This window comes from Chelonia mydas, chromosome 6 (genome assembly GCF_015237465.2).
Source record: "Chelonia mydas isolate rCheMyd1 chromosome 6, rCheMyd1.pri.v2, whole genome shotgun sequence".
Taxonomy (NCBI): Eukaryota; Metazoa; Chordata; order Testudines; family Cheloniidae; genus Chelonia; species Chelonia mydas.
The window spans coordinates 54,256,825-54,281,733 of record NC_051246.2 but is presented as its reverse complement, the minus strand read 5'-3'; the positions used below and the strand labels follow the sequence as shown (position 1 = coordinate 54,281,733).

The window sequence follows — 24,909 nt, the reverse complement described above, 5'->3', positions numbered from 1 at the left end:
CTGATATCAGAAAAGCAAGAAGGATTTGGAATGCACCTTGCTTAATACTATGGAGAATCACCTTCCTGGATGATGTGGTTGTGAAATCCTGGGATTCTAGTAACATACAACACAGCACAGCAGGGCAGATTCGGAAACTGAACAATTCTCTTATCTTTAGTCTTTGGTGTTATGATGGATCAGCAGCAAGTGGTTGCTAAATCAGTGAATACTGTTAAATGAGCCAGTTTCTTAGGTAGTTATGTAGCATTGACATTTTAATTAAACTTAAAAAAACCAAAAGCTAATGTTATGGATCTGGTTTGAACTCACAAGTGTGAAGAAATTCAAAGTCTTGACTGTATATCTTCATTATAGCCCGCCATGTCTAACTATAGATGGGCCCAAGTAGGTTACCACTTTCAGAACTCACCTGACAAAAATATTTTGCTAAGGGCTGTCAGGAGGTTTGGTAAATAAATAGGGAAACTGAGCTTTTAAGCTTTCTACCTCCTCTGATTCTCAAATGTCGGGCTGTCAGCCCTAGAGAGCTGCATCATGCGAAACTGTCTTGAAACGGTGGTAAAACTGCAGAGGCTGGGAACAACAAGCTATTCGTGGATTTTTTTCCCCCATGTATTAAAAAAACCTCACAGTACTTACTCTGAATCTGGTTCCCCAAGCTGTTTTATTGCATGTAAATATCAGTTCAAAATGGAAACAAGGAAGCATGGATTATGCAAAATAATGGGTAATGATCCGTTTCACCCACAGAAAAACTTAAAGTGGTTGTTAACTGATGATATCTGGCCTGATTTTTCAGAGGTACTGAGCACCTACTGCCCTCATTGTCTTCAGCTGGAGTTGTGGGTACTCAGCACCTTTGAAAATCAGGTTTATATATCCTGTGGTCCTAAACCAGCTCAGTGCTAGGCTGTGATACCTTTACCCATGTGGAATAGTTTGTTACTCTTCAATTACATTGATTCCAATGGGACTATTTGCAGAGGAAGACGCTACTCAATATGAGTGTATTGCAATTAGACCTTTAGGCCCCATTTTGTAAATGCTTACATACATCCCTATTCAGCAAATTCCTTACTTAAGCACATACTTAGGGCTTGTCTACATTACCCACTGGATCGACAGGCAGCAATCGATCCAGCGGGGGTCGATTTATCACATCTAGTCTAGATGCAATAAATTGACCGCCGAGCGCTCTCCCGTCAACGGTACTCCACCGGAGCAAGAGGCGCAGGCGGAGTCGACGGGGGAGCATCAGCTGTCGACTTACCACAGCGAAGACACCACGGTAAGTAGATCTAAGTATGTCGACTTCAGCTACGTTATTCACGTAGCTGAAGTTGCGTAACTTAGATCGATTCCCCCCCCTAGTGTAGACCAGGCCTTAGGTGATTTGCTGAATGGGGATGTGCTGAATTGGGGCCTTAGAAAATTACTCCCTTCTGCATTCCAGTATTTACCCTGCAGTTTCAACAGGATACTGTATTATTCTTCGCTGCCGGTCCTAAGGCCCAATATTGCAAACCCTTATTCACACAAGTAGCCCATTGACAGGCCTCTCATACTGGTATCATTGTATTTAAGGCCTGGTCTTGCTCTCAATTAAGTCAACGATAAAATTCCCATTTACTTCAATGGGGTAAGATCAGGCTTTAGATGAGTCACACACTAGATTCCCCATCCCAGTACGTGGAACATTCTCCCCAGCAAACTGAAATGGGGCTTCAGAGCCATTATAATCTGAACTGCCAAGAATTATTTGAAGCAGTGTTAGCTCATGCATCATAACCTGGGAGTGGCCCTTAGCAATAAAAAAATAATATTTCCATATATGTGCCCTGATTCACTTATTACAAGGAAATCTGTTTTTTCTGGTCACTAATTTTCCATAGAGATTTTAAAAGACGGTGAGCCCTGGGGAGGGGGCATCACATCATGCAATAAAATCTCTTTAAACCCAAATCTTATCTATCAATAGCCAGATAGCTCTTTTATTATCTCTTGGAATTATTTGAATATGTCTCTGTGTGTAGGCACCATTTTACTTTAGTTCTCTTGCACATCACCTTTAAAAGAGGTTTTGGAAGTGACAGTGACTGTCTTTTACGGAATGCCAAGATCCAGTGAGCTTGTATTTGGAGGGCATTTTTACCATGAAGTTATGAACCCCTAAAAATCAGGAGGTTATATATAGAAAGCTTAAGCTTAACTGGGAGATGGTGTGGTCCATGAAAAGGCCCTAAAACTGGAAGTCGGGAGGGTTCTGCTAGTGACTTTGGACAAATCACTTAAGCCCCTCTTTGTGCTTCTATTTCCCCATCAGTAATATGGGGATAATGATTAAGCATTTGAGATCTACAGATGCAAAGTGCAATATAAGTGCTAAGTGGTATTATTTCTGATGCTGTTCCGCTCATACAGCACTCAGAATCATTTTGCATTTATATTTACTTGTGTCCTTAAGATTTTTATCGATGTTATGCGTACAGGATTTTTTTTTAATTTTACATTTTACTGAGAGAAGACCCAGTAATTGAGCCATTCTTGGACCAGTGCAGAAAATGATTTGTCAACACTCCTGAAAAAGGTTAGATGTAAAATGAATTATGCTGCCACAGTGTGGAAACAAGGTATTTCTCAATGTCCCATGAGAATTCCTGATCCTTTGTATTGTTGCTTTAAGCTACTTATAGTCAGAGATTAAATTTAATGAGAAAGAGAGAGATTAAATGGCCCACCATGCATGTGCTGTCTGTACACTGTGGGTTAAAGCTATGGTTTGGGGAATGAGATTTGCATGGCTAACCAGAGTTCTGTCAAATTCCCACAATTCAAAGCACTAGTTCCAGGCTTTCAGTTGCAAGACTGCTGTCTAACTAAAATAACTATAATTTTTTTATACATTGGCCAGCTGATTTATAGAGGCCATTGTATTTCTATGAATTCTTTTGTTCATAAGCAGCACCTACATCCGGCCCGGGAAGGACAGGTTAGTTGGACACAGAATTTAAAAAAGGAAAGAAAAAGAGAGTGATTTCTTCCAGGATAAACCCAAAAAAAGTATTGGTTCAACTGGGACATTTTAACACCTGTGATCAATTATGCTTTTTGCACTGTCTTGTGTTGATTAATAATTCTTTTAAGATTTACACTATTTACAGGTTTGTATTCTACAGTAGAGAGGACAGTACCTTCATTCTCATTAGGCTTATTATGATGGTTTTACCATACAAGATACAAACCAGTCAGTGAGGTCTAGCAGTCAGAGCACTGGATCGGGAGCCCAGAACTCCTGAATTCTATCTCAGCTTTGCAACTGTCTCCACTGTTGCCATAGGTAATATACAGCTAACTCCTGTGCCTCAGTTTCCCCATCTGTAACTTTGAATGCTATTTACCTTATTCACAGAAGGATTATGAGGAATTAGTTCATATCTGTGCAGAGCTTTTAAGGCTATTATACACTATATAAAGCCTTAGTGTTGTTATGTACACTGTAGATTGTTGAGTGTTGATAAGGATTACTCCTGCATTAAAGGGTATTGTGCAATGAAGGTTTTCTCGTGGGACAAGCTGAGGAGAGCTGCTACTGCAAACCAAATCAAGTGTCACATAAAAGGATAACTGTTAGCCCAGTGATAAATCTGCAGTAATGAAGGTAGAACGGTACCATTATTTTATAATCACCCTTAAAAGCAGCAGTTGCCAGATTAACCCAATATGGTTTGTATTCCTACCATAAATCTATTTTTAGGCAGGGCAAGCAGATGATCATTTCTGTAGTTTTCAACCTCTTTAAATGCAATCTGTTTAACTCTGTATTTTTAAACGTATGTGATTAATATTAATGCTCACAAAAATGACTGATAGTTCATGATACAGCTAGGCAAGTGTGGGAAGCTGCAGTGCAAGCTATTATACACCTTTGCCAGTGCTCTTCACTCCTGACCATCATCTGTGCTATTCTAGTGCTGGATCTGCCATGAGTAAGAAATGCCAATTAATCGTGTGATTAATTGCACTGTTAAGCAATAATGGAATACCATTTATTTAAATATTTTTGGATGTTTTCTACATTTTCAAATGTATTGATTTCAATTACAACACAGAATACAAAGTGTACAGTGCTCACTTTATATTTATTTTTATTACAAATATTTGCACTGTAAAAAAAAAGAAACAGTATTTTTCAATTCACCTAATACAAGTACTGTAGTACAATCTCGTTATCATGAAAGTTGAACTTACAAATGTAGAATTATGTACAAAAAAATAACTGCATTAAAAAATAAAACAATGTAAAACTTTAGAGCATACAAGTCCACCCATTCCTACTTCATTCAATCGCTCAGACAAACAAGTTTGGTTAAAATTTGCAGGAGATAAAGCTGCCCGCTTCTTATTTACAATATCACCTGAAAGTGAGAAGAGGTGTTCACATGGCACTGTTGTAGCCAGTGTCGCAAGGTATTTACATGCCAGATGCAATAAAGATTCATATGTCCCTTCATGCTTCCACCACCATTCCAGAGGACGTGTCCATGCTGATGATGGGTTCTGCTTGATAACGATCCGAAGCAGAGCAGACCGACACATGGTCATTTTCATCATCTGAGTCAGATGCCACCAGCAGAAGGCTGATTTTCTTTTTTGGTGGTTTGAGTTCTGTAGTTTCTGCATCTGAGTGTTGCTCTTTTAAGACTTCTGAAAGCATGCTCCTCACCCTGTCCCTCTCAGATTTTGGACGGCACTTCAGATTCTTAAACCTTAGTTCGAGTGCTGTAGCATTTTTAGAAATCTCACATTGGTACCTTCTTTTATGTTTTGTCAATTCTGCAGTGAAAGTGTTTTTAAAACGAACATGTGCTGGGTCATCATACGAGACTGCTATAACATGAAATATATGGCAGAATGTGGGTAAAACAGAACAGGAGACATGCAATTCTCCCCCAAGGAGTTCAGTCACAAATTTAATTTATGCATTATTTTTTTAATGAGCATCATCAGCATGGAAGCATGTCCTCTGGAATGGTGGCCGCAGCATGAAGGGGCATACGAATGTTTAGCATATCTGGCATGTAAATACCTTGCAATGCTGGCTATAAAAGTGCCATGCAAATACCTGTTCTCACTTTCAGATGACATTGTAAATAAGAAGCAGGCAGCAGTATCTCCTATAAATGTAAATAAACATGTTTATCTTAGTGACTGGCTGAACAAGAAGTAGGACTGAGTGGACTTGTAGGCTCTAAATTTTTACATTGTTTTGTTTTTCAGTGCAGTTATGTAACAAAAAAAATCTACATTTGTAAGTTACATTTTCACAATAAAAAGATTGCACTACAGTACTCGTGTGAGGTGAACTGAAAAATACTATTTCTTTTGTTTATCATATTTACAGTGTAAATATTTGAAATATAAAATAATATAAAGTGAGCACTGTGCGCTTTGTATTCTGTGTTGTAATTGAAATCAATATATTTGAAAATGTAGAAAAACATCCCAAAATATTTAATAAATTTCAATTGGTATTCTATTGTTTAACAGTGCGATTAATTTTTTTGAGTTAATCGCGTGAGTTAACTGCGGTTAATCTACAGCCCTACTGCCAATTATTTCAGAGCTATCACCTTGTCACCTGTTCTGAAATAGATACAGGTGTTCACTGTGGACTAGATTAAGTTGACTTAATTCATTTCACTAGTGATATAAACCAGATCTGAATTCAGGTTTCCAGTCAAAAGGCAGCCTAGAGAGTAAACTCACTGCAGTCATGGAACCCTTAATTCTTTAACAGATATACTTAGAATTTGAGTGAGTATTCAGACCTGAGTCCTAGAAATCTATAAAGGGAAAAATGAGTGAACTAAGGACCATCACATTGAATAGAAACCTTTGCCGTCCGGACCTAATGTAGGAGTGCAATATCATAGCCTGTGTTCTGAAATGCCAGGGGTGAAGGAAGAAACATTAACCCTCTATTTGCTTTCTTCTGCGAATTAAAGCCAGACCTCATATTCTCCTGACTGATGGCCCAATCCTGCAGGCCCTCTGGCTTCAATGGAAGCTCTATACACACAGAGAAGTGAAAGATAGTCAAGCAGTCAGAGCACTCACTGTGGATTCAAAACCCTCCATTCAATTCCATACTCTGTCACAGATTCTGTGTGTGATCTTAGGCAAGACACGTAAGGTACCCCTACGTTGGAATAAAAGTGCCATTGGACAGACTGGCTCACAGGGCTCAGGCTGCAGGGCTAAACAATTTCTGATGTTTGGCTTGGGATGGAGCCTGGGCTCTGGGACCCTCCCCTCTCTTGTGGCCACAGAACCCAGGCTCCAGCCCAAACCTTAACAGCTATACACAGCAATTTTATAGCCCCGTGAGCCTGAGTCAGCTGACCTGGGCCAGCCATGGGTGTTTAATTGCTGCATAGTCTATCTGTGCCTCACTTTCCTATCTCACAGGTGTGTTGTGAGGATAAGTATGTTAAAGACTGTGTAAGGTGCTCTGAAGCACAGTGGTAATGGTGGGTGGTGGGGGACACACAAGTATCTAGGATAGACGCTAGCATAATTGAGCCTGTAGGATTTTTTGGGGGGGGACGGGGGCTAAAATTACTATAGGTGTATGAAATATCTGCAATGAAATATTTGCAATCTTGTGGGGCATGTCCCTACAAATTCAAAATGGGTCCAACTTTGTGAAATGTTAACACTATAATGAAATATTTATAGTGAACGTGGGTCCACATTTGAGTGAAATTGTTTTTCCATAGTAAAAACATACAGAACTTCAGGATTCTGCATCTTTTGGTAGCCTTGTTGAGAAATTTTGCAAAAATCAAAATGATTTCTGGACAAAATAAGTGTGGACAAAAATTCAGGAACAGTTATCAAAAAATACCATTCATCAGTAGCCAGAATAATAAATCTTAGGCTGTTACTTGTGTAACTTTAACACCCTCGTGGCCAAGACGGAGTCTGCTCTGCAGGCAGCTCTGGCCAAGAGAAGGCGTGCGCAGGAATGCAGCAGGAAAAATCCCTTCCACCCCAGGGGCACCTGTTCCAAATCCCCCAGAGCGCACACACACACACACACCGGAAAAGTACAAGGGATATAACAAAGGGAAATATTTATTTATAGAGGGATGAGCGGAGAAAAACAACAAGGGGATATGTAGGGGGAGCAGTAGAACAGGGTTGCATCCAAACCAAGACCCCACAGGCCCAGTGGTTACTCAGTGTCTGCCCTTTCAGACTGTGCTATGTGTATGCACACAGAGTTCAGGAGTCCTGAGCAAAGTTCCAGTCCAGTGCTGAGTCTTTGGTGTTCCTGGTCGTCTTTGGCACCAGGAACTTTCCCCAACAAACCTCTCCAGTGCCCTCTCTTGCCACTCTCTGCAAAGCCACAAAGCACGACCACCTCCCCACTTAAGTAGCTAGCAGCCTCCCTCCTTATTCCCAATGCAGAGTCACAAGCCCCAGTACTCACAGCCCCATGCAGCTCTGGGCAGCAGTGATACTGGGTCCAGCTCTGGCCTGTCCTTCTCAAGCGATTCCCCCCTGGCACAGTGCTCCTCCTGGCTCCTGTCCTGGAGTGTCCCCGATCGTCCTTCCCGGGCTTCAGGCAGGTTCTCTCTCTTCACTTTGCGAGGGCCTGCTTGCTGCAGCCCTTCTCCCTCTCTCAAGCCCCAGAGCCCCACCTGAAGTTTCCCTCCTTTCTCTCACTGCTCCCTCTCCCCAGTTAGGAAAAAGATTTAAAGGGGCCATGCTTTCTAAACCCCAAGGGGTTACACTTGTACTGAACTCCTCACAACCTTGGATAAAGAAATTATTTCAATATTTTCTTCCAGAGTGAAGGCGTGAGTTATTTCTTCCTAACCACAGCCTGATTCAGAATCTAAAGAGGAAGGAAAATGCATACATTCGGAGCTAGGGACAGAGAGCAATTATAAGAGCGAAGGAAAAGAAACATACCACTATATGTCCCTTGACTAAATTCATCATCTGTGTCAAAATCTTCCAAATCCAAGAAATTGTCCACCTGTGAAAAGACCCAAAACCAAAAGATTGAACAAATAAAATGAAGTCTATTCTTTCCATTGTTCTCACTGCAACTTGGAGCAAAGCAAAAATTATGACTGTCAACATCAGTTTCTCCATTCTCCTCTGTAGCTTTTACAGGAGTTTGAAAGTTTATTAAAATATTATTTGAAAGAAAGAAAGAAATGTTTGGTATCCTTTCTGTATTTTTAAAAGTAGTTAAAGAAACACTAACAAATAGTTTAGTATCAACGTTAGGTTTTCGGGAGGAGAAAAATATGTTTCATAAATTCTAGTATGCCTAATTTGAATAGCAATGTTTTCATAACTTACAAGAATGTAAAACCATTTTTCTCCGTAAATGGAGTAGGAGCCAAATGTTACTCTGCAGTCTTGGAAATCCACTGCATGAAACCCAGAAAGTGAAACTGACTCTAAAGAAAAGAGAAACTGACCATTACAGTTTCAGTATTCAAGCTGGCTGAAGTGAAAAAAGCAAAGAAACAACTTACATGAATTTTTTTCAGACTTAAATCAGGACTTTTTAAATTATTTTTTTAGCCTTAATGGCCATTTTAAAATGTCTTAAGCGTATTTAAAGTGCTTTGTAAGAATATTGTTTTATCATTCAAATTCTCCATGGGTGCACAGTGGGAGGGGGCACAAAGATTCTCCCCACCCTCCAGTGTTGCCCACATAAGGGTCAGGCACAACTTTACAAATATTCAGATCTGAAAAAATTTCACTCATTAAGTTCACCCTCTGTGCTTAGGGGTGTAGAGGGCCAGAAAAAGTCCTCTGCCCCATTTGAGACCTTCTTAAGCATTCAAAATAGAATTCCCTCCTAAGTACCTATAAATGATAAAATGAGTTCACTGATTAAATATATAATATATACAAGAGACATGACAGGAAACTTTTCCTCCTTGGGCTTGGAACTTGCTTTTCTTAGATGGGAGATGTAGAAAACTATGCTAATAAACAATGTACCTATCTGCAACTCTGAACATATGAACAGTTTAGTCTCTACATACACATTACAAAAAAAACTCAAAATGACTCAACCTCATGCTAAAAAACAGAGACCTTCCCCTCCCATTCCACTCAACCAAGCCCCTTAGAAAAAGCCTGGAAAAATGGATTGCCCTGGCAACATGAGATGAAGGTCAATGAATCTGAGCTCAGTAGGAGCAAAGTGGGGAGTAACTTTCACAGTAGAAACCATCCACTGGGAATGCCTTTCCCCCAACTCGCAGACAAACGTATTCAGGGATTGTCAGATAGAGCATCTCAACTGACCTCAAGTCTCAGGTTAAAAGAAGGGAAGAGACACAATCCAGAATGGGATTTGTAGGTCAAAATGAGCGTCCTGAATTACACCTGGAAATGAACTGGAAACCAGAGCAAACACTGGAACACAGTCGTACTATGCTCCTTTGAAGTAGCATTGCTGAGTTGGAGAGTTGTCCCATACTGCACTGAGCTTACAGCACAGAACCACAGAGAAATTAGAGATGCAAAAGGTTTAATCATCTCATCCAGTTCAAGACCAATCCCTCCAACCAGCCCCTTTCAATTTAAGCCCTTACAAAGAGCACACTCTTATATCATATTAAACGTATAAACTTGTTAACAGAAAAAAACTGGTTAGATGGTGCTGCTAGAGTTCTTCCTTCCCTCAGAATGATCGTGGAAGCAAACACTGCATTTCCAGACACTTTCCCCACCCCAAGTAAAATAATTTGTAAATCAGTGCATTAAACAGAGCTTAGATGTGTTCTGCTTATAATTCCTACCTTGAAAAGCATTGAAGCAAATCTTACCTTCACTCTTCTTGCCAGACTGAGGTCACCTTGGTTAGAGCAGCCAACTTTCCAGCCTTTACCCATCATTATCTGCAGAGATATTTACGTGCATTAAAATGAAGCAAGAATACAGATCACATTCAAAGCTCCCACTGATTTACACTTGCAAAAAGACTGCATGTTCAGGTCCTTTAAAATGTATGTAGAATTAAAAAAAAGAGTGAATGAAATGGTTTTTGAACAGAGGATAGGGAACCTGTCATCTTAAATATATCCGAACTAGGTCCAATGGAGAAACACAATAAGCAATCAAAATAAGGACAACAGCAGTGTTTAGAACAGAAGCAATGTTTTCAATGGGAGTTGTTCTCTCTGTTCTTTTCCTGAAGGCAGGTGTAAAGGTTACAGCAGCCAATTCATTGCATTATGAATGCTCTGTGCTATTACCGTAGCAATGATTCCAGTGCATCCAGTTATTACTGGATTTGTTTCTTAAACTACTAATGTGACAAAAACGTGTAATCATGCCTGACACTTTTGTTCTATAGCAACAAAGATAAATATTAGGATGTTCTATTAACTAAGAGATAATGGAGGTCTCATCGCACTTTACACGGCACAAAGCCAGTTCCCAAGTGGCTAAGACAAGAGACCAAAAGGCAGTTTATCCAAAGATGGAACCATATTCTTGATGAGAGAAACAGCACAAAGCTTCTGTTATCAGTAGTATTATGCAAGGGTCTGAAAGACTGTGATTCTTTTAAAACTCCTATCTGAGTTTCATTCACACAGGAATGTGGTCCCTGCAGGAGCCCGGACACCCCTGTATACTACAGCTGCTCTACAGATAGAGCAAATGGCTGGTGTGTTCCCCTCAAGTGCCTCTAAGGGCATCACACCTGACACAGGATTCTACAGAATCTGCTTCAGATCAGATATTGCTTTCAGTCACTACCACTCAGCCAGTGCATCTCCTCTGCTTCACTCTCTGAGGGCCTTCAGAGCCAGAGGAGAGCCTCTTCCTCTCTATGCATGAATATTTTTGCCTATCTTCTCTTTAATTTAATGTTTGCCTCTGTGGACTGATGCCAGTCTCATTACCTGGTCTTCATCCAGAGGCTGTGATGAGAGAGACACTGATGGCTCTTTGTTTCTTACAGGAGAGACATTCTGTTTATTTTGGTTTGACAACTCAAGCATCGAAAATGTATTTTCTATGGAATCCATTTCAGATACTTGGCTTTTCATTTTCACCTCTTCTGCAGGGAGAAATCATAGTGCATTAGAAAACATAATACACCCTCCAAGAAAAAAGAAAGATACATAACAAATGCACATTGTATCTTGTTGGAACAAGCATTATTACTATAACTCCTTCCATTGTCTATTCAGTATCATTTTCCATTCATAATTGGAGCTTAAGATACATGCATGTGTGTTATGGCATGTATTGTGTGGTCTTTTTCATAAAATTGAATAAACATTTTGTTTATGTAAAACACAGTAACTCCCCTTTACCCTTGTTCTTCAAGTACTCACTACTGTTGTGCAGTCTCATATGTTGTTCAGAAAACTAGATAAAATAGCACAATGAATGAAAAACAGAAAGACAAAAGCCCAGTTCCTAATGAAGGTTGCTACTTTGTTCTTCATTTAAACACTTTGGGGTACTTGTTCAGGGGTTGGCCACCATGTATATGCTGTGCAAAATGGCACACACTTGTGCACATGCCCTCACTTGGCAAGTAAACACCAGTGCAGACAGAACCAGAATCTTCTCTGATACCAGTCAAATCCGGAGTAACTGCATGGAATGCAACAGAGTTACATCAGATTTACACCAGTATAACTCAGACCAGAATGTGACTTCTGCTCCTCAACACCAGTGCACACTCCAGCAATTATATGTCTACTTTCAATAATCTAACACATATACATGCACAAGTGTGGAAGCTGCTTTCATAAAATCCCACTGGCCATTTCTCATGATGCTCCCTGCACCCAGAAGGCCATATCCCACCCAATGTACTAAGTAACTTCCCTCTCCTCCTTCATATTCCTATACTGTGGGAGCATCTTCTTGCCATACAAGATAGGAGTAGTTCTTGTACCTCCTATCTCCTCCTATAGAATGAAGGCCAGGTCAAGCTTCTACCCTTATGTATTTGGATGTGGAGACCATTTGGGAGAATCCCATTGTGTTAGAGAAGAAATACAGCTCTGAGGTTTCTTCATCAGAGTCATTGCTATTGTGGGTTTTTGAAGTCTCCCAGGACAACAGAATTGAGGAACTCAAGCACCTTTATGGACAATGTTTCTGTTAGCTCTGTCTGTCTCGGTCCTAGGACATACAGACAAGAGATTCTGGGCTTGTAGCCTATTGTCACACACAGTGCAACAGCTGGCAGGAAGGAGGCAGGAGGCAAATGCTATAACTGGATAACAGGAGGACAATGTGGAGGGACCCCAGTGACATATCTCAGGGACTGAGATCTGGCCACAGCAATCTACAAGCCCTCTCATAAAGGAACAGACTAGAAGAGACACCACAAGTATTACGCTTGAGGAACCCCATGGGACAAGGTTAGCACTCTACCCTGTACTGGACACCTACCTAAAGGCTAACTTGGGAATTACTATGTTCACGCTTGTCTGTATGCAACTAAGCTATTGTACCTAGTTTATTTGCATCCTTTCCTTCTTGGCAGCCCTAGTAAAGAATCCTCTCATGTGAGCCATGTGTGAGTGCTTATTGGGATCCCTCCAAGATAGTTTACAGGGCAGAGTGCAGATCACCCTCTGCACTGGCACATTCCTGGTTTGGTTTTCCAAAGCATTCCTGAAACCCCACTGGATGGGGGAAATTACACTAGGAAACATTTGCTCTTTAGTAGACAACCGTCAGCAGGATGCTAGTACTGGTCTTGTTCCTGAGTGCAAAGATTAAGGGGATGTATTCAAATGAAGCTGGTTCTCTTGGAGGACTTCTCTGGCACTGAAAGTTAGATTAGAATAGTATGGCTACTCTGACTTCTAGGTGGGATTTTCAAAAGTACACAGCACTAGCCTCACTCTGCCCCCAGTGAAGTTTTACCACTAATGGTGAAGATTTTCAAAGACACAAATGACTCATTTGACTTTCATTAGTAGATGGGTGACACCTAATGGCCCTTTGCACCTTTGAAAATTTCCTCAATTTCAGTAGGAGCAGAGCTAGGACAACTGTAAGTGCTTCTGAAAATCCCAACACCTGTATCTGTGGTGCACCTGCTGAGATAGAACTTAGCTAGTAGTGTCACCTAACCAGATTTCAGCAATGCTAGCTCAGTGTAGGCATTCCTGAGAGTTCAGGACCTGTTTAATAACCGGCTTATTGACTACTGACCGTGCATTGAACAATAGGAGGGTTTTCTTCCTGCAGCCCTACAAAAATATTTTGGAGGCTGCCAAGAGGAAAATAGTAAAGTGTGACTTTGCTTTTTTCTATAAAAAAATGACATTGTAAATTATTAAATGGCTTTAGAACAACAGGCACAAATGGATGTCTCACTTCATGCCAAGAGCACACCTACGCTCATAATGCATAATAAATGCACAGGTCTATCTGCCTTATTTTTAATTTGAAAATTACATTTTCTAATAACAACAAGAAGCAATCTGTAATGCATTTCTAAGGCATGATTACATACATGTCTCATGCATTTACAATCACTCATGCATTGTAACACCACTCAATGTGCAGTGTGGATGGAGCATTTTCCAAGAACTTAATGATGGCCTCAGGGTTAGTATACTCAGAAATCAACTCTCCCAGTTAATTATTAATCCCCAGGGGCACCTCCGTGCTCCAGTCATTATTGTATAAAAATCGTGACAATACCATGGCCACAGCCCTGCAGTCCTCACTCATATAAGTAAAGGCTGCAGTAGTAGGCCAATATTACTAGGAATTAATGAAATAAGCTGCACTTTACACGTCAGAGTAAAATAACAGAAAGGTTTCTCTCTGCGCTAATGTATGGCTCAAGATTCTCTGAGTGTTTCCTACTGCCTATATATCCTGCTTGGACACTGGACTTTGCACTGTTTTTTTACAACTCCACCGGCTTCTTTTTTAAAAGACAAAATAAAAATGACACAAGAGCATTCGCCACTTATTCCCCTCAAGACCATCCCTTTTTTCACACCAATGAAACAACTTTGTATCTCACTAGAAGACCTCTCCTAAATATCCTACAGATGAGATGGTTGGTTTCTATCTGAAGGCATCCTTCTTTTCCCCAAAATAACAGAAACAGAAAGCTGAGTAACTGAAAAAGCTTTACTTTTTTTTTAAAAAAAGATCAAAAGTTAAGCAGCCTGCTTTAAGGACTGAAAGAGAAAAGCTCCTTTTGAGAGCTATCGAGTCACAAAAGGATGTTGGTGAGCCCCAGAATAGTTTGGCCTGAAGCTCTGATTACTTAGTTAGCCAGATGCTTCCCAAGTCTATGCATTTGGCAACATAAATTTGATACATAAATGTCTGTCTCATCTCATTTTCACTTCTATTTTTCATCAGAGCTTTGTGCCACTCTTTCATCTCACCCCTAATATTTCTTGCTTTGCAAGAAGTGTCAGATATATGTTTTACAAAATCTAACTGAGTGTTTCATGGAACAAGAAGGCTCGACCAAAGAGAGCTTTCTTTGGACATTTCTAAGTCACAATTTTAATACACATGAAACAAAAGTTTTTCCAAAGGTTTCTTAATGTTTCATTATTCTGCAGGAATGGTATCTCAATTTATTTTGATACCAGGCAAACTTCCAGCTGATCACTCTTACCAGGCCACCAGGGCAACCAGTTCTTGTTTCAGAAATGCAACAAATGTAACACTGGAAAAGTAGGGGTCCAATCCAATTCTCAGTGAAGTCAATGAAGAAGAATCTCCGTGACTTCAATGGAAGAAGGATTAAGCCCATGCTATGTAAGGCTGACATTCTATGATCCTCCTGGTACAAATCCATATCAACGTACGAAACTGCAATGTGGCCTAGTGCATAGAGCACTGTGCTGTAACTCAGGAGACCTGGATTCTATTCCTGGCTCTGTCACTGGCCTCCTAGGTGACCCTGGGCAAGTCACTTCATCATTCTGTGCCTCTGTTTCCCCATCTGTAAAATGGGGATAATAATACTGACCTCCATTTGCAAAGCACTTTGAGATGTGCTGACTAAAAGCACTGTCTGAGAGCTAGGTATTATTACTATACTGTAGAGCATAGCCACTCAGAACTCAGTCTTCAGCTCTAAAACCTCAGCTAAAGGAATGTCTTCGTTAGCCTTATAGGGCCTATGATACATAGCAGTTCCAATCCACAAAACATACACAGAAGCTCATTATACTATGTTGATTATATATTTTCTGGGGGCACAGTTATTCCCTTGATTTCAAAAGGAAAAGCTATTCAGATCAAATGAACAAATAAGCAATCAAGTGTAATTTCAACAGATACAGGCCTTTCATCTCCACAGGTAATATTCCCAACCCCAAATAACCAACCAGTAGCACTGTCCCTTTCCCCAAACCAAAGGTCAGGCACTCAGGTCATGTGAAGTACTGTCAGATACGTTTTTGTTGCCAAGGCCCTTCCATTCCATTTCATTTGATGAAATGTTCACAGAAGCAATGTGATGCTAGATTCACGACTGGAAAGGAAGCAAAAAAAAATATCCAAGCAACCCAGGCAGCTGAAAATGCATGCTGCAAACAAAATACAAGATATGCTATTATGTCTGTAATGAGGCTACACCATATAAATTGGGGATTGATTTTAACATTATGGTGGTAGCCTAGGGCACAGTCCCTCTGGGCTAGTGAGATTTACTCTTGATTTGTACATACTAGCTAGAGCAGTCCATAGCTTCCTTACCACATTCATCTCAGTAACGGGCCTCCCCTGAAGCAGTTGCAGTAGAGATTATAAATAAGTAATTTAAAAACACTCCATCATAAACTGGACTAAACCTAAAGAAACTATATTTTGTAGACATGTTTTGGCTAAATTCTTTTGTCAGTGGTCTGAAAGCCAGCCATTTGTTTGTCCTTCCTTGTGAAGGAGATGGGGGAAGAAGGAGGGACCACATTCCAGCCAGTGGGAGGATCAGTCTGCCTTCCCCCTGGATAAGCAATAATTGACTCATTATTCACAGCCATATTTCTCTACCTTCCAAGACCCAAATATACCACATTGGCATTTATAACATGTCACAAAGGCCCAAAATAAAACACAATAAAAAGTAGCAAAGCAGGACGCCTGAAATAATGCGGGGATTCATGTATTTGACTTGCAGAAAGTCTTCCAAACTCAGTTTTACTTTTCATAATTTCCATTGCCAATATCTTAAAGCAATGAAACAACAAACAGGAATGGGTGAGTGGGAAAGCAAAATATGAACCTCTAAGGAAGTCTTGATCAGTCTATAGGGGGGAAGGAATGATGAGATTCCCTACAATAGCGTATGGCCCATCTACAACTGCTACTAGCAAATATCTCCAACAGCCAGAGCTGGGACACTAGATGTGGAGAGTTCTGAGCTACTACAGAGAATTCTTTCCCAAGTGTCTGGCTGTTGGGTCTTGCCCACATATGGCCATATTTGGGGTTGGGGCGTAATTTCCCCCAGGTCAGATAGGCAGAAACACAGGCAGAGACCCTTCCTCTGCAGCGTGAGGCACAGGTCACTTGCTAGTCTAACCCAGAGTAAAAGGTGGACTCTCTCTAACGTGAAGTCTTTAAATCAAGATTTGAGGACTTGAATAACTCAGCCAGATGTTATGGGTCTAATACAGGCGTGTGGGTGGGTGAGGTACTGTGGCCTGCAATGGTTAGGAGTCTGACTAGATGATCATGATGATCCCTTCTGGCCTTAAAGTATGTGAGGTACATAAATTATAATCAGGTATCTCTGAGAAGTAGGTGCCAGGCTTTATAAACACATTAGTATCAGAGAAGTGTATCCAACTTGATGTGCTCTCTCTGCCCATCTATCCAACCTTTGTATTGTTTAAAATAATTGTCATCCCATTTGGACTGGCTTCTCCTAGAGATGCCCACTGGTCACCCACCTATTTCAAAGAATAGTGAAATCAGTTATCACAAAGTCAGAGAAGAGTGATATCAGGATTATCTGATAATTTCCTGACAGTGAAATCTATTAAATTAAATAGTAGCCAAAGAAGAATGACGAAAGCCCTATAGCTTGAAATATTTTAAATCAAGACTAGAGCCAACAATCAATATAATACTGTAGGGAATCTTTTCTGGGATCTTTCCTGACTAGTCCCCTCTGTATCATATATTATATCTCCTTCCATAACAAGGACATTTATGGGGCTGATTCGCCTCTCATTGATACCAGTTTTAAGACACTGTACCTCTGCTGACTTCAATGGAGTTATTCCCAATTTATACTGGTGTAAGTGAGAGGTGAATCAGGCCCTTCTAGATCTCTCCCTCATACTCCTTTGGTCTTACCCAGACTAGATCATAGGCAAACAGCAAAGATTACTTAGCTACAGATTTTCATTGAAAGTTCTACTGCAACCAATAAGGGTCTGATTCTCCTTTCACTTATGTCAGTTTTATTCTGGTGTGACTCCACTGTCCCAGACCCATAGCTGGTATAAATCAGTGCTCCATGAATCTGGCCAATTGATTGTGTTGGAATTACTTCTGAATGTACTGGTATGAATAAAGAATCAAATCCTAAGTATTAGACGTTGACTGTTCTGTCCAAGTGCTTTATGTTTAGTCCTTTCCTTTTGAGGTTCTTTGTCTTGTTTGTTTATCGTCCTGCAATAACAAACTGATTGCCGCTGGCAGGTACAGTTCAACCACTACTGACATACCTACCTTATTTTAGTGTACCACACTACTTCCGTGTAACAAATGCAGCTCTAAATTTGCAGATGCCTAACTATTCTCTTACCGTATCAATGTTTCTCCTTTTTCCTTATGTAACCTAAATACAATATCTAAAAAATAATTCCTTGTCTATGCTTTGCTTTGCATGTTGTCAGTGTTTGGACTTTGTAGAGGAAACATTTCCTGTTTGTGCCACTTTTTTGCTCATCTGACCATTTTTTAAAAAAATATATTTTTCTTCCACGGTTCAACAGTGATGTTGCTAAAAACTTTCCATATTTGAATATGCATCCACTCAGTTGAATCACCAGGCACATGTTCACCTGACCATTTCAGCTTCCTGAATGGGCAAGATCCTACCTTTTCCAACACAGAAACAAACGTCTGTGCCACAACAATGGCCAAAAACAATTCTGTAAAGGTTCAAAACATCCAAGACAAAACTATTACGTCAGAACCTCAGCTGATGTAAATTGGTGTAGCTCCTCTATTAATGGAGCTACATCAACTTACATCAGCTGAGGATCTGGCCCAGGCAGGGTTAAAACAGTAGATCATATACGTAACTCTGGCTAAAAAAATCAAGTTAATGGTGAGTGACTATGTGGAAAAACCCAGGAGCAACTTCTTAAAGGTATATATTGTACAATTTGCATTGGACTTGAGAGTTTATATGCACATGTGGTTGGGATATAGACTCTCTCCAGAAGTTGGCTGGGAGAAATTAGCTTGCTCCCTCTGTCTACAGGGTGATCTTATCATTGCTTGACCTGATCGCAGGTGGGCCAGCTGTGGGGAAATAATAAATTCCCTCCAAAAAAAACATAGTAAGAGGGAGAAAACCTTCTTTAGGGAAAACTGGGCACAAATCTGTCAGGGAGCATCAAGAAAAAGGCTCTCAGAAGAAGATGAAGGACACCTAAGGGTAATTACCACTTCTTCTCTTAAACTTGACTGACAGAGCCACAGTTTAGATCTTTACTTTCACCTTGACTGCAGGAAGCCTGGTGTATTTGTCTTTGGTTCCTAAAGGCATTCATTAAATTAACTTTTCTGTTTTATAACAAAGCCTACCACAAGCTTTTAAGCTCTACTTGAGAAGTTAGAATCCTTCTTTGCTTCCCCAGCACAATTCCCAGCTGCTAAACATGTATATACACTGGGAACTGCCAAGGAAAGAGAGACAGTAGAATGGTTGAGTGATATGCTAACAATATTCAAATAAGAACAGAGACTGGCTTGAAAAGTTGTATGTAGATCTCATAAAGGTGGAATTCAATAAACTGGTAGATATCTCAGCTGTTTTCATTAAGCATTGCATGTATTGTCGAAATTGGATGTAATTTAAATGGCCCAATCACCTGACACTAATAGTTCCACACAATTTCTTTCTCCCATACCAATTACTATCATAGAAAATATGAGACAAGCAGGGAACAGGATAAAAAGAAGAAACAGACAAGATTTTCAAAAGTGATTAGTGATCTGGAGTTCATCAATTTTGAGGTGCCCAATTTGAGACACCTTGATTTAGTTTGGGAAATCTTGGCCAGTGTGTCTAGCGTCTACTGCACAAGACTGGGATTATGCTCCTGGTTTTCCCACAGATCCACAATATGACTTTGGGAAATTTTGTTTACCTTGTGCTTCTATTTGCCCATGTGTAAAAGGGAATGATAATATTTCCCTATCTCACCTGGGTGTTATGAGGCTTAGCTAATTGACATGTACAAAGCATTTTGGTATCATTGGTGGAAGAGTGCTCTGGCAGACCAAACTATTGTTACATACCATGTATTACTATTTCATAAATAGGCATACTACACAACCATACAATGTATAAAACAGTAGAAAGAGATTTATAGCAAAATATCCAAACCAGAAATGACTTAATCTGCTCTAAATCTTTCTTTCTGGAAATAGAAAAAAGTCAGTTATGCAACCAAGCTAGCAATGTTTTATCTTTTACAATTTAAAACAAAATAGTAACTTTTTTAAAAAATTGTTTGATTATAATATGTAAAAATCCTACACAACAGCAAGAAACAATTGCTGACATGCACTTTTGAGAGGCAGTGCCATTCAATGGCCATTAGCAGCTACCACACTAAATCTGCCCCGACCCACTTTGCAAACTTAGGCTAATAACTTTCCCACTCTTGGCCTCCGTTTCCCTGTCTGTAAAATGGAGATAATGCTATTTACCTTCCCTTGGTAAATATTTTTAGATCTAAGGATGAAAATCAGTCAGAGGACAGATAAGCTATTATTGTTGCAATATGAATCTATTACAGCCCATTGTATCCACATAGCTGTTTTTTAACTTCAGGGCTCTGTATGATATTTGCTTTTACACCATGATGAAAGAGATTAGATAGAGTTTGGGCAGTGAATTTATGATCAATAGAAAACTGCAATCCTTTTTTTCTCCCCACCAATTATTTTCCAATGATCCAGCAAAACTCATCAATAAAAAGCTCTGAATTGAGGCTGTTTCCCTATTTCATGCCCTGCTTAAATTCCCTGGGGATGACAGATTAATTTAATTAGCTTTATTGAACTGCCTAGTTGCTTTTATTGGCAAAACCACTCACACGAGGCCTACTACAAATTTCTTTTGGGGTTAATGCCATCCTATTGTTCCATTTTTTAAATTAAAGTAAATTTATTGCTGTCCCTTGTGTTATTTTCAGCCGTGCTTCATGCTGTTAAACTCACATGTGTAAAGGACCTTCATAGCCACTTATGCTGAAGTTTAAACTTGTTGTTTTTTTTAAACGTGGTTAACGAAAAAAAGGAAGCAGACAGATATTGCTAAATGGAGTGTGAACTAACTACACCACTCAACATCCACTGGGGAATTAAAGTAACTTGATCACAACAGCACAGAAAATGCCTCTTAAATGCCACCTGGAAGCACAAAAGTGGCCGGTCAGTTTCCAACTTCCTCTGCTAGCCAGCCTGCTGCTGGGTGCAAAAGTATCAAAACAACAGTGTTGAGGGTCAAGGTGGGTGAGGTAATATGTTTTATTGGACCAACTTCTGTTGGTGAGAAGAGAGACAAACATCTCTCTCACCAACTGAAGTTGGTCCAATAAAAGATACTACCTCACCCACCTTGTCTCTCTAATACCCTGGGACCTACAAGGCTACCGCAAACACTGCAAACAGCATTGGGGGTGTCATTCTATTAGCACACAAAAAGGACTTAGTTTTCTTAATGCATCTGATCAAAAATCAAAGATCCAAACTAAACCCCTATATTTGGAATGTGAATTATAGAACATATAATAACTATAATGGACTGAAGTATCAGGTTTCAGAGTGGTAGCCGTGTTAGTCTGTATCAGCAAAAATAACGAGGAGTCCTTGTGGCACCTTAGAGACTAACAAATTTATCTGGACATAAGCTTTCGTGGGTTGGAACCCACTTCATCAGATGCATGGAGTGAAAATACAGGAGCAGGTATAAATACATGAACAACGCTTCCTCAGCTCTCATCCCCTTACACCCCTACTCTACTTGCACTACACTGATAACATCTTCATCATCTGGACCCATGGGAAGGAGGCCCTTGAGGAATTCTACCAAGATTTCAACGATTTCCACCCTACCATCAACCTCAGCCTGGACCAGTCCACAAAAGAGGTCCACTTCCTAGACACTACAGTGCTAATAAGCGATGGTCACATAAACACCACTCTATACTGGAAACCTACTGACCACTATTCTTACCTACATGCCTCCAGCTTTCATCGAGACCACATCACACAATCCATTGTCTACAGCCAAGCTCTAAGATACAACCGCATTTTCCCCGATCCCTCAGACAGAGACAAACACCTACAGAATCTCTATCAAGCGTTCTTAAAACTGCAATACCCACCTGGTGAAGTGAAGAAACAGACTGACAGAGCCAGAAGGGTACCAAGAAGTCACCTACTACAAGACAGGCCCAACAAAGAAAGTAACAGAATGCCACTAGCCATCACCTACAGCCCCCAACTAAAACCTCGCCAGTGCATCATCAAGGATCTACAACCTATCCTGAAGGACGATCCCTCACTCTCACAGATCTTGGGAGACAGGCCAGTCCTCGCTTACAGACAGTTTCCCAACCTGAAGCAAATACTCACCAGCAACTACACACCACACAACACAAACACCAACCCAGGAACCAAAGCCTGCTACACACCCCGGTGCCAACTCTGTCCACATAGCTATTCAAGGCACACCATCATAGGACCTAACCACATCAGCCACACCGTCAAGGGCTCATTCACCTGCACATCTACCAATGTGATATATGCCATCATGTGCCAGCAATGCCCCTCTGCCATGTACATTGGCCAAACTGGACAGTCTCTATGCAAAAGAATAAATGGACACAAATCTGACATCAGGAATTATAACATTCAAAAACCAGTCGGAGAACACTTCAATCTCTTTGGTCACTCAATTACAGACCTAAAAGTGGCAATTCTTCAACAAAAAAACTTCAAAAACAGACTCCAATGTGAAGCTTCAGAACTGGAATTAATTTGCAAACTGGACACCATCACATTAGGCCTGAATAAAGACTGGGAGTGGTTGGGTCATTACAAAACCTAAACCTAATTTCCCCAATACTAATTTCTCCCTTCTGTTACTCACACTTTCTTGTCAACTGTCTGTAATGGGCCACTCTTTTACCACTTCAAAAGTTATTTTTCCTCCCTTGGTATTCTGCTGTTAATTGATTTATCTCATTAGACTGACCTCACACTTGGTAAAGCAACCCCATCCTTTCATGTATTTACACCTGCTCCTGTATTTTCACTCCATGCATCTGGTGAAGTGGGTTCTAACCCACGAAAGCTTATGCCCAAATAAATTTGTTAGTCTCTAAGGTGCCACAAGGACTCCTTGTTCTTATAATGGACTAAACTTAAACACAGTATCCAAACACCCTCAAATTCAAATTCAGATCAGAATTTAACTACTGACAGCCTCTCTATATATAACAGGCTAATCCAGATGCTGAATCAAAACACCTCCACATTTTCAGAAGAGTGATTTAAAATCCAGATGCAAATTTTGCAGCTTGGACCATTTCTAATTTTTCTCTGTGTTTCTGTGGAAGGGAGGAAGAAGATATTTTCTGCTCTAGTGAACTTCCCATTCCACTCTGAAGTTAGAAAAACAAGCAGATGCTGTCTTATTATTTTGTACCAGCAGATTTCAAAACATGTTTTTAAAGCTGGAAAAGGCAGTTAAAATATGTGACTTTTTTTGCTCAAATTGAAAGAGATGTGGGGCATAAATCAGCTCTATTGAATGGTCAGTATTGAAAATATCACTCATCTTCCAACCTAAATAAAGCTGTGTCACCAGTTCTACTGTAAACCCACTTTTCGCATGCTTCTAACTCAGGCCCTGATCCTGCAACTGGATCTCTGTACCCACGCAGAGCTCCACTGACATGAAGCGGATTTCGCCAAGCCACGAAAGTCCATCCAAATGGGTCCAATTGCACTATCAGAGTATTGTTGTTAATATTTGCTCTGCACTGAAACTTAAGATAGAGAGGTCCTACAGCCTGGAAGTAAATGTTAGTTTTTTATTTCTATTTCATCAATTATATATTAAAAATTTAAGTGCAAACGAATCAAAAGAAATGCATATACTAGCATGAGCACAACAGGTTACAATGAAACTCGTAAAAATATAAACAAATATGTTAAAAGAAATATGATCTATAAAAGAATGTTGCTTTCCACTGCCTTTATTATGGATTTACTCAAATCCCATTATATAAGCAGGCAGTTGTATTCTGCCCATGCTGAAGCTTCTGATAGCCCTTCAAGGAGAACACAGGAGTTTCTTTTTACCAGAAACAAACTAACCACTAGACTATATTGCCTGTCTGAAGGTCCATCAATGCCCTAAATGCTACATGCCCCTTGTTAATGCTATCTTTAGGATGAAGGAGACATCTGGGACAGTATTCACAGGAAAACCATAGGACTTACTGGAGCTGCAATTTAGCCTTCAAGTGTCTACCCACTGTAGGGGTCAATAAAAATGATTACAATCTCTACCAATTAAGCATGGAGTGCTGCCATGTATTGTCAATTTTTTAAAAGATGATATATTAAAAAAATCTAGGTCATCTTTTGTAGGAATGCTGACCTTTAAAATGCTGAGTTCACTCTTTTTTAAATGACATTTAACCATCTGCCGTTGTTATCTGATCTGGTAGAAGTGATGTATGACACTTGGTTTCTTGAACCCTCACACTGCCACCAGTAGTATGCATGTTGTAATATCGATTCAAGCTAGCTCTGCTTAGGAATCCCAAAATTAAAAATTTTTAATTTCTTGTACTAAACACCTGGCTTTTTTCCCCAAGCAAGTTAGCATGGCTCCATGGGCTACTTACAACAGACAGAGTTACCACTACATAAATCACACAAAACTGCGGAAACAGGCCGAGAATCTTAGCCTTCCACTCCAAAACTATAGACCTGGACCACTTGAGCTAAAGGAGAATTTCCTTAACTAGGAGTAGTAATAGATCCTCTACCCTTCCTATAGAGCAGCCAATAGAGGGTAACATCACACATTCAGATATATATATAGACAGTATTATAAAATATTAGTTTCCTTTTATTGGGATCATAGCCTTTATCATAGCCATAGAAAATAGGAAGTACCAAGGTCCATTAATACTCAGCTTTCTACAATTCCAAGAAACAGGTTTTGGAATACAAAACCAAGAGATGACCCCTACATGCATACAATGGGAAACTCCTGGGTGACATACTTGCCGAAAGGCCCCTTCCTCTGGATCTCCCAGTGTATTTTGTCTTGCCTATCTGTTTAGATCATGAGTTCCCAGGGACAGAGATTATCCATTCTTCAGTGTTTTGTTGGAGCTACTGATGCTTAGCAAATAAGGACCAAATAATATATTAATAATAGGCAGATAGAGCCTTACAGGATGCTTGAGTGATAAAATAAAAAACCTCTAGGGAAAATTTTCTCCTGACCCCAAATCAGGAAGGCAGTTTGACCCCATGCACATGAACAAGAATCAGCATGAGTAAGTATCTAAACACACAGACACCCTGAGATACCAATGGGACCCAAGTAACTCTCTGTGATTT

The 24,909-nt window shown here is 40.1% G+C and overlaps 1 protein-coding gene across 13 annotated transcripts in view; it reads right to left on the bottom strand.

Moving 5' to 3' along the window:
* Window positions 1-24,909, bottom strand: part of IFTAP (intraflagellar transport associated protein) — a 68,550-nt gene that overhangs the window by 23,993 nt on the left and 19,648 nt on the right. For all 13 annotated transcript variants that reach the window (XM_037900065.2, XM_043548444.1, XM_043548441.1 and 10 more), the window contains 3 exons: window positions 10,956-11,113; window positions 9,873-9,944; window positions 7,984-8,050 (listed from right to left, as the gene is read on the bottom strand). In XM_037900065.2, the coding sequence (XP_037755993.1) occupies window positions 7,984-8,050; window positions 9,873-9,944; window positions 10,956-11,113 (297 nt within the window). The remainder of the gene's footprint in view (window positions 1-7,983; window positions 8,051-9,872; window positions 9,945-10,955; window positions 11,114-24,909) is intronic.